The 10,752-nt window shown below is 42.4% G+C and overlaps 1 protein-coding gene across 1 annotated transcript; it reads right to left on the bottom strand.

Annotated features, from left to right (window-relative positions):
- Positions 1–7,352: 7,352 nt before the first annotated feature.
- On the bottom strand, positions 7,353–10,471 carry LOC109749289 (uncharacterized). The gene is made up of 2 exons (XM_020308257.3): positions 9,434–10,471; positions 7,353–7,932 (listed from the first exon to the last, which is right to left on the bottom strand). The coding sequence occupies exons 1-2, from the start codon at positions 10,343–10,345 to the stop codon at positions 7,807–7,809; spliced, it is 1,038 nt and encodes a 345-aa protein (XP_020163846.1). The 5' UTR covers positions 10,346–10,471; the 3' UTR covers positions 7,353–7,806.
- Positions 10,472–10,752: the final 281 nt, after the last annotated feature.

Below are 10,752 nucleotides of genomic sequence, written 5' to 3' on the forward strand. Positions count from 1 at the left end.
AATACTGATGGTCGTTAGAAGAAAGAGGGGATGCCCCAAGGCATCCCCAAGCTTAGTTGTTTGTTTCTCCTTGGATAATAACTTGGGGTGCCATGGGGCATCCCCAAGCTTAGGCTCTTCTTACTCCTTATTCCTTCATCCATTGGGATCTCACCCAAAACTTGAAAACTTCAATCACACAAAACTCAACAAAACCTTTGTGAGATCCGTTAGTATAAGAAAGCAAATCACTACTCTGAGTACTATTAAAACCCATTCATATTTTATTTTTGTATTATATCTACTCTATTCTAAATTTACCATGGCTTATAACCCCCCCCCCCCACCTCGATACAACTATAGAATCATCTAAATAAGCACACAACGCAAAGAAAACAAAATATGTCAAAAACAGAATAGTCTGTAGTAATCTGAAAAGTTCGTATAGTTTCGTACCTCCAAAAATTCTGAAAAATTAGGAAAACATAGGCAATTTGTATATAAATACTGTATAAAAAATTCATAGTTGTTTGTCTCTTCTGTGATTTATTAAAATTATTTTATGAGACACAAAAGTTTATGTTTCCAACAAGATCAATTCAACTATCACCCAACATAATCCTAAAGGCTTTACTTGGCACAAACACTAATTAAAACATAAAAAACACAATCATAACAGTAGCATAATTGTGTAAACACTCAAGAATAGAAAGAAAAAGGCAAAAATAAAATTTATTCGTTGGGCTCCCTCCCAACAAGCGCTAACGTTTTATTCCCCCTAGCTAGGCATGAGATCTCAATGATGCTCACATAAAAGAAGTAATTGAAAGAAGAGAGAATCATGTAGCATATGGCAAACACATTTAAGTCTAACATACTTCCTATGCATAGGCATTTTATAACCAAACAAATTATCAAGACAAGAAATGTCTAACATATACATGGAAGAAGAAAGAAACAATAGCAATCTCAACATGAAGGGATGTAATTTAGTAACATGAAGATTTCTATAACCATATTTCCCTTTCTCATAATAATTACATGTAGGATCAAATACAACAATATAGCCATCATATAAAATTTTCTCTTCATGATCCGATGCATAAAAGTTTTAAAATCTTCCAAGATAGTGGGATTTAACATCAACTAAAGTCATGACCTCTCCAAACCCACTTTTGTCAATAATTTCATAAGATTGAACACTCTCAAATATGTGGGATTATTTTTACCTAGAGTTGACACTCTTCCAAACCCACTTTCAATATTATTGCAAACATATTCATCATGAGGCTTAAATAAATTTTTCAACATCATAAGAATCATTATCACCCCAATCATGATCATTGCAATAAGTAGTGGACATAGCAAAACAAGCATCCCCAAGCTTGGGGTTTTGCATATCACTAACACAATGGACATTAATATAATTTATAATAACATCATTGCAATCATGCTTTTCATTCAAGGAGCTATCATGAATCACTTTATAAATTTCTTCGTTTAACACTTCATCACAATTTTTAGATTCATGAATCTCAAGCAAAACTTCATAAAGATAATCAAGTGAACTCAACTCACTATCAACTGGTTCATCATAATTGGATCTTGTGAAAAGATTAGCAAGTGTATGAGGATCCATATCAATAGATTTTTAGCAAGCGAAAATGCAAGCAAATAGAAAACACATGGCAACACAAGCAACAAGCCAAGCAAGAAAAAGGCAAATGGAAAAGAAGGTAAATAAAAAGGAAAATTTTTGTGAAGTGGGGGAGATGAAAACCAGAGGCAAATGCCAAATAATGTAAATTGCAAGGAGATGAGATTTGTGATTAGGAACCTGATAGATGTTGATGATGTCTCCCCGGCAACGATGCCAGAAATTCCTTTTGTTGTCACTTGAACTACGTCGATATTTCCCCAAAGAGGAAGGGATGATGCAGCACAGCTACGGTAGGTATTTCCCTCAGTTATGAAACCAAGGTATCAATCCAGTAGGAGAAGCAAGCAACACTATGTAAACGGTACCTGCACACAAAGAACAAATGCTTGCAACCCAACGCGTATAAGGGGTTCAATCCCTTCTTCGGGTAACGACGCCAGAAATTGTCAAGTTGACGGGATAAAATTGTGATAGATTCGATAAATAGATCTCGATAAAACGCCAAATAAAAGATGCAAATAAAAAGTGCAGCAAGGTATTTTTGGGTTTTTGGAATAATAGATCTGAAAATAAAAGTGGAAAATAATAGATCGGGAAGCAAATATGATAAAGAATAGACCCAGGGGCCGTAGATTTCACTAGTGGCTTCTCTCAAGAAAAATAGCACATGGTGGGTAAACAAATTACTGTTGGGAAATTGATAGAACCTCAAATAATTATGATGATATCCAGGCAATGATCAATATATAGGCATCACGTCCAAGATTAGTAGACCGACTCCTGCCTGCATCTACTACTATTACTCCACACATCGACCACTATCCAGCATGCATCTAGTGTATTAAGTTCATGGAGAAACGGAGTTATGTAGTAAGAACGATGACATGATGTAGACGAGATCTATTCAAGTAGGAATATCCCCCATCTTGTTATCCTTAATAGCAACGATACATACTCTTGCTGCCCATTTTGTCACTGGAAAAGAACACCACATGATCGAACCCATCACGAAACACCTCTTCCCATTGCAAGGAAAATCGATCAAGTTGGCCTAACTAAACCAAAGATTCGAAGAAGAAATATGAGGCTATAAATAATCATGCATATAAGAGATTAAGAACTCAAATAACTTTCATGGATATATAGATCTGATTATAAACTCAAAATTCATCGGATCCCAACAAACACACCGCAAAAAGAATTACATCAAATAGATCTCCAAGAGACCATTGTATTGATAATAAAAAGATAGAGAGGAAGCCATCTAGCTACTGCCTATGGACGCGTAGGTCTATGATGAACTACTCACGCATCATTGGAGAGGCACAAATGAGGATGATTAACCCCTCTGTGATGGTGTTTAGATTGGATCTCGTGGTTTTGGAACTTGCGGCGGCTGGAATTGTGTTTTGTCGACTCCCCGAGGGTTTCTGGAATATTTGGGGATTTATAGGGCGAAGAAGCGGTGCGGGAGGCCACCGAGGTGGGTACAACCCACAAGGGCGCGCTTGGGCTTGTGGCCGTGCCCTGGGGGGTTGTGCTCCCCTCGGGCCTCCCCTCTGGTACTTCTTCGGCCCATCTTATGTCTTCTGGTCTAGAAAAATTCTCCAAAAAGTTTCACTGCGTTTGGACTCCGTTTGTTATTGATTTTCTGTGAAGTAAAAAAAGCAAAAAACAGCAACTCGCACTGGGCACTATGTCAATAGGTTAGTCCCAAAAAATTATATAATGTTGCTTTAAAATGGTTGTAAAACATCCAAGAATGCTAATATAACAGCATGGAACAAGCAAAATTTATAGATACGTTGGAGACATATCACTCGACACCTTGATCTCCATCGTTGTGTCGGGGTCATCTTGCCAACTATTGCTAACGATAACGATAAAGTAAAGCAATTACATGGCACTTGCATTTCATACAATAATTAAGAGACAACCCTAAGGCTCCTGCCGGTTGTCGATATTACAAAACATGATCAATTCATACAACAACGTATATCACATCATATCTTGACCATATCACATCAAAACATGCCCTGCAAAAACAAGTTAGACGTCCTCTACTTTGTTGTTGCAAGTTTTACGTGGCTGGCGGGCTTCTGGCAAGAACCGTTCTTACGTACGCAAAACCACAATGCTGATTATCAAGTTTGTTGTTTTAACCTTCTTCAAGGACGGGCCGTAGTCAAATTCGATTCAACTAAAGTAGGAGAAATAGACACCCGCCAGCCACCTTTATGCAAAACAAGTTGCATGTCTGTCGGTGGAACTGGTCTCATGTGCGTGAACATGTAAGGTTGGTTCAGGCCGCTTCATCCCACAATACCGCTGAACCAAAGTAAGTCGTTGGTGGTAAGCAGTATGACCATCACCGCCCACAACTCCTTTGTGTTCTACTCGTGCATATCATCTATGCATAGACCTGGCTCATATGCCACTGTTGGAGAACGTTGCATGGAAAACAAAAAAATTTACGCACACACAAGATCTATCCATGGAGATGCATAGATACGATAGGGGAGAGTATGTCTACGTACCCTCGTAGACCGTAAAGCAGAAGCGTTTATCAACGCGGTTGATGTAGTCGAACACCTTAACGATCCAACCGATCAAGTACCGAACATACGTCACCTCCGCGTTCAGCACGCGTTCAGCTCGATGACGTCCTCGCCTTCTTGATCCAGCAAGACGAGCGAAGTAGTAGATGAGTTCCGGCAGCACGACGGCGTGGTGACGGTGGTGGACAACTGTTTCCCGCAGGGCTTCACCGTGCACTGCAGAAAACTAGATGGAGGACGAAACTGTGGAGAGGGGTGTCGCACACGGCTAAGAGATTGTCGTGCATTGTGTGGTGCTCCCCTCCCTACCATATATATAGGTGGGGGAGGTGGGAGGAAGCCTAGGGCTATACCAAGGGGGCGGCGGCCACCTTCGGCCGTGCCCTAGCCCCCCCCTTGCCTTCTTAGGCGCGTGGGGAAAGGCAGGAGGGGTGCCCCCCCTTCCTTTCTCCCATGAGGAGGGGAGGGCATGAGGGGCTAGCCCTCCCCCCTTTCCTTCCCTAGGGCCGACGGCCAGGGAGAGGGTGCACCAGCCCCTTGTGGGATGGTGTGTGCGTCCTCTTGGCCCATTAGGCCCATATAAATCCCCGTAGGTCTCCCGGAACCCCTTCTGGTGACCCGATGAATACCCGGTACATCCCGAAACCTTTTCGGTGACCAAATAGCATCGTCCTATATATCAATCTTTACCTCCGGACCATTCCAGAGCTCCTCGTCATGTCTGTGATCTCATCCGGGACTCCGAACAACATTCGGTCACCAAATCACATAACTCATATAATACTATGTCGTCAACGAACGTTAAGCGTGCGGACCCTACTGGTTTGAGAATGATATATGACCAAGATGCCTCTCCGGTCAATAACCAATAGCGGGACCTGGATGCCCATATTGGTTCCTACATATTCTACGAAGATCTTTATCGGTCAAACCTTTATGACAACATACATAATTCCCTTTGTCTGTATGTTACTTGCCCAAGATTCGATCGTCGGTATCTCCATACCTAGTTCCATCTCGTTACTGGCAAGTCTCTTTACTCGTTCCGTAATACACCATCTCGTAACTAACTCCTTAGTCACTTTGCTTGCAAGCTTCTTGTGATGATGTATTACCGAGAGGGCCCAGAGATACCTCTCCGATATACGGAGTGACAAATCCCAATCTTGATCCATGCCAACTCAACAGACACCATCGGAGATACCTGTAGAGCATCTTTATGATCACCCAGTTACTTGTGACATTTGATAGCACACAAGGTATTCCTCCGATATCCGGGAGTTGCATGATCTCATGGTCAAAGTAATATGTATTTGACATTAAGAAAGCGGTAGCAATAAACTGAACGATCATATGCTATGCTAACGGATGGGTCTTGTCCATCACATCATTCTCCTAATGATGCCATCATGTTATCAAGTGACAACTCATGTCCATGGTTAGGAAACCTTAACCATCTTTGATCAACGAGCTAGTCTAGGAGAGGCTTACTAGGGACACGACATTTGTTTATGTATCCACACATGTATTTAAGTTTCCGGTCAATACAATTCTACCATGACTAATAAACCTTTATCATGAATAAGGAGATATAATAATAACAACTTTATTATTGCCTCTAGGGCATATTTCCATCAGTTGGCACGAAATACCTGAGATGATGGTGGAGGTTGCTGAGGTCGCCGAGGTTGAGCGCGTCGGGGCCGCTGGGCTGCACCTTCTTGCGGCGGATCTGACTGGTGCACCTGTATCCGTGGAGGGAGAATGGCAACCAACAACAGAGAAGCTTAATCCTTGTTTGTCAGAGGCAGCGGCGTTCACAGATAGGATCTTGCTGGGGCTACCTTAGCTGATCGCCGGAGGATAGCTGGCTGGGTTGTAGGGCGCCGTCCGATGGTGCGTTGGTGGGGGTCGAGGGTGTCGCCTACTCTGCCAGGATACATACGGAAAAGTAATATAGATATGAAGAGATGGACCGATGGGCTTCTTTTTTACACCAGTTCATCGCTAATGGAAGACGGAACATGCCCGTCTCAATTAATTACAGGAGTTTAATCACATGATTCCTGGAAAATATGTTGATGTGGCACTAAACAATGAGGTGGCATGATGATGATGTGGACAGTGTGCGTGTTAAGAGAATTGATAGTAGTGGGGATCAACTTCTTAAGAAGGTTAGATAAGATTTATGGCAGTGGAATAGACGAAAGGCGTTGCGGGTGGGCCCACACGGCCTAGGGGCGCGACAGATGGCCGTGTGGGCCCTTGTGGCTCCTCTCGATCTCTATCGAAGCTTCCTGGGTCCTTCGTTGCCCGGAAAAAATCATATTAAATCGGCAAGTTATTTTAACCTTTTTAGATGTTGATTTCTTATAAAACCAAAAAACATGCAAAAGAACATAAACTGGCATTGAGCACTAAATTAATTGGTTAGTCCAGAAAAATAATGTAAGATGGTATAAAAAGTATATAAAAGTGAGAACATAATAGCATGCAACAATAAAAAATTATAGATACGTTTGAGACATATCGCCCATTAGTAGTTTCTTTGGACTATGGGTCCGTAGTAGTAGCTAAGGTGGTTCTCTCTCTTGCTTCTCAATACAAAGATCAAATGAACTGCCCTGCATGATCGTGATCCGTTTGGAGTAATTCATCAATTGTCACTTTATGATCAGATTTATTCATGAATTTTCTTGAGATCTATTTGGTTCTATTGTTACATAATTCTTATTCATATATGCTTTCCGATCTATTCTCTGTTTTTGTGGATAGGTATGAGGTTTGATCTTCAGAGAGAATTGTGTATGATAGTTGGCTCAACCATGCAAGTAAGCATCAGTGACAGAAAGCAAAAACACTTGTATTTGTGTTGTTGCCGCTAGGAATAAAAAGATGGTTGTGTAGTTGTCCTTTAAAAGCAGGGTGAAGACACTATCAAACTAGGATACAACGACCAAATCCTTGCTCATTTACCACCGTATCCAGATCAAGATACGACGCACCATCAAAGGGGCAACACCCAGACTTTGCTCATTTAACATCACACCAGGGTTCCAATATGGCACGTCCATAAGAGGGTTATGTTTGCCTAAAAAAAAGAGGGTTACACCACAACAATGTTCTTCCGGTTTCAACGGTAAAGCACCCACATATCCCAAAAAAAAGAGGTAAAACACCCGCATAGATAAAACATATATCCAGAGTAATGGCACATTTAGGACTCAATACAGATTTATAAAACCTACCAAACATGAATAAAAAAGAACATAAGACAAAAACTGTTGTAGTGTACTAGGCTAATACTCCCTCCTTCCCAAAATTCTTGTCTTAGATTTGTCTAAATACGGATGTATCAAGCCACGTTTTAGTATTAGATACATCCGTATCTAGACAAATCTAAGACAAGAATTTTGGGACGGAGGGAGTAGTAAATATATCTGATTAGGCATCGACATAGACATCAACATCCTCGATGCTTCACCAGGAAAACACTACCAAGATATGCCCAATCCAGATTGATGTTCTTATTAAAATTTTGTTTTATCATACATTCCTGTTGGCTAATCCAACAGGGAGATCTTCTTATGAATCTTCAAGAAGGCTGGCTCATCTCTCTTGCATCATTGACCAGGGGAGTGCAGCACCAGACAAAGTTCTCAGAGTGGGTACACGTTTTGCGATCAAGAAGGCCTCGTTGAGACGTGCTGCGCGGTCTGCAAACTGGGAGACCCTCTGTATTGTTCACACACAAAAAAACAAAGGTTAGAGGCCGATGCTTGTAACAAGAAAGTAATGATATGATGTCATTACAAATGATAGCCATCAATAGCTGAAAAGTGGAAACTTATGACATCCCACATTGACATGTAGTCAAAAAGGCAGCACGTGGCTCAAGCACGCCAAGACAGACCATGCCACTGTTTTAATGGGATAATTTGACACATGCCTGACCTGACATGGAATTCAGATTAATTACAATAACGGTGTCTAATATTTCCAGTCCTGAATTTGCATGAAATCCCTAGGACTAAAGACACTCCTAATTCAGTCTCATGTAATTAGTTGGCCATGGTTAGGTACAGTATCAAATTTACCTAATCAGACAACTGTTATGTACTCCCTCCGTTCACAAATAGTATAAGATGTTTCGGATATTTCAATATGGACTACATACGGACTGAAATGAGTAACACACTGAAACATGTCTATACATCCGATTCAGAAAAAAGTTAGAACATCTTATATTTGTGAACAAAGGGTTCACACCATTATCTGCCTTTACTAGAGGGGAAACAGAGCCATGATGTGCTTGTGGTAATAATTATGATCATGGTCTGCATTATCCAAGATGGAGTTAATCATGAGAATCTGGGAACGATTCTGTCAGTTTGAATAGTTTGATACCGGTGCGGAACTCATTCACTAAGATCCAGTTGAATTATATAAAGGCTTCCACTGGGAACCAAATCGTAATTACTGGGTTTGGCTTGATGCGGCAGTTTACATTCACCAATAATTTGAGAATGATGAAATTACAAAGTCCCATTATTCTACTACATTGCTGAGAGATATCTAAAATGAGAAAAGATAACTCTCTTAAGTACAACGTTTGAAGTATTTGTTTCAAGGAGGAACAAGACGATATAAGCATGAAAGGGGATATTTTTCTGTCATTATTACAGATAAACAGCCACTTTCCAAGGTTGGGGTTCAAGAACAGTATTTGCTTCTCGTGTTTACACACTGGTCACCTTAAATTGAACCAGCAAGCAGGTTCTATCTACAGCAGACAAGTGGTAAACACTAACATACTACCTAGAATCAAAACATCTCCATAATAAACACATGAGAAAACAGGAAGGATCACAAAAATAGTGGCAAACTCTACCAGACAATACATGATGGTGCGATTTTTACAGAAAGCAAACTACGCTGTCTGAATTTGAATAGTGATGTTTCTTCTGGTCAGTGCGGCATGACTACATGAGAATTTCCTAGGCAGGAACTCACCTTAAGAACATCTTATATTTGTGAACAGAGGGAGTATTACCTGGTACAACTCAACTATAGACTGTTGTATGGAATTATGCATTTCAATCAGATGAACAAACAGGTACAAGCTCTAATTTCATTCTTCAGGATTTGACCACTAGTAGTTTGTGAAGCAAAATTATGAAAGCATAAATCAACCCACAGAACAGTATAACAGATTAACAGTTAGCGAAATGATTACCTTATCATCAAATGCGATCCTAATCTGGGGAAGGCCCTGGGTCTTGCGCCTCATCCTATACATCCTCCTCCCGAGCACAACTATCCCCAGCAATGCTGCAGCGATGGAAATCGGCCAAACCGGACTCACTTTCCAAGCACAATAATGGATGAACCTGAACGGCAGCCTCCACCATACAACCACTTGCCTCTCTCCATCACCGGTGACCGGAGCTGCAGCTGCAACCAGAGGGGAAGAACCATCCTTGTCATCGCCACCAGGTTCAGCAAAACCAAAAGCGGCACTAGCATCCTTCCCTTGCTCCCGCTCTTCCTGCAGAGTCTGCATTGCATCGCTTGTTGCAGCAGCTTGAAGAACAGAGCTTTCGCTAATGGCATCAGCCCCTCCATCTTCCAATTGCAAACTAGAATTCTCTGATATTTCTATCTGGAGTCTTACACCGGCGACCGCAGTTGCATCGGAGTCCAAAATTCCCTCCAACCCTTGAAGCGCGGCTTGCGGAATCGAATCAAACTCACCGCAACTTAACCCCGCAGTTTGCTTCTCATGTGCGCCCCCACCACATGCCACGGAGGCTCCAAAAACCGGCGAGGCTTGTGCAGTCACATCAATCCCGCCAAATTGCAACTGTGCGCTGGAATCCACCGCCCCAATAAGATCCGTCTGCTCTTGCATAGCAGAACCACATCTGTCCACTGATCCTAACCCGGATTCAATTTCCACGTCGTCGGAGGCAGCCTCCGACCACGAGCCCTCGCCGGAGAAGCCAGTGGAGGAAGAGGGGTCGAGGGCGAAGTGGTCGTGGAGGACGTCGCCGCCTTCCCCGGACACAAGGACGGCGTCATCGCCTCCGACCCCCGAGGATGCAGATAGCACCTCCCAGTCGCTGAAATCCGAAGCCCCGTCCTCCATGGCGCGGTGGCTATGGCGCTCTGCCTACTGGGGTTGAGACCCGAGAGGCGGAGAGGGGAAACACTTTGAGACAGCGGGTTGCGTCCGGGTGTTTTGCGGGCGCCCCTTGGAGAGAAGGGGGTGTAGAGAGGAAGAAAAAGCCGGAGAGGGCGAATAACCAGTTGCGCGCACAATTTCTATCGCAACCACAAATCAGCCATCCACGACAAATCAGTTGGGCCACAACTCCACATCGGGAGAATATCTGGTGCTCCTTATGTGCTCCGATGCGACCTCAGCCGTTGGATTGTGATCCAATGGGCAGCATCATTGCGATGTGGAGCAAAGCGTCATTTCCGGGATGTTTGGGGCGTTTTCTGCAAAACATTGATGCTGGATTTGTCTTTTTTGTTTCTTAATGTGTATTT

This window comes from Aegilops tauschii, chromosome 6 (genome assembly GCF_002575655.3).
Source record: "Aegilops tauschii subsp. strangulata cultivar AL8/78 chromosome 6, Aet v6.0, whole genome shotgun sequence".
Lineage (NCBI taxonomy): Eukaryota > Viridiplantae > Streptophyta > Magnoliopsida > Poales > Poaceae > Aegilops > Aegilops tauschii.

What these genes read in the sequence shown, in the direction of transcription:
- LOC109749289 (XM_020308257.3), bottom strand. Translation starts at nt 10,345, where the DNA reads ATGGAGGACGGGGCTTCGGATTTCAGCGACTGGGAGGTGCTATCTGCA. An exon ending in GGATCGCATTTGATGATAAG is followed by an intron (nt 7,933 to 9,433) that starts GTAATCATTTCG and finishes TGAACAATACAG; the next exon opens with AGGGTCTCCCAGTTTGCAGA.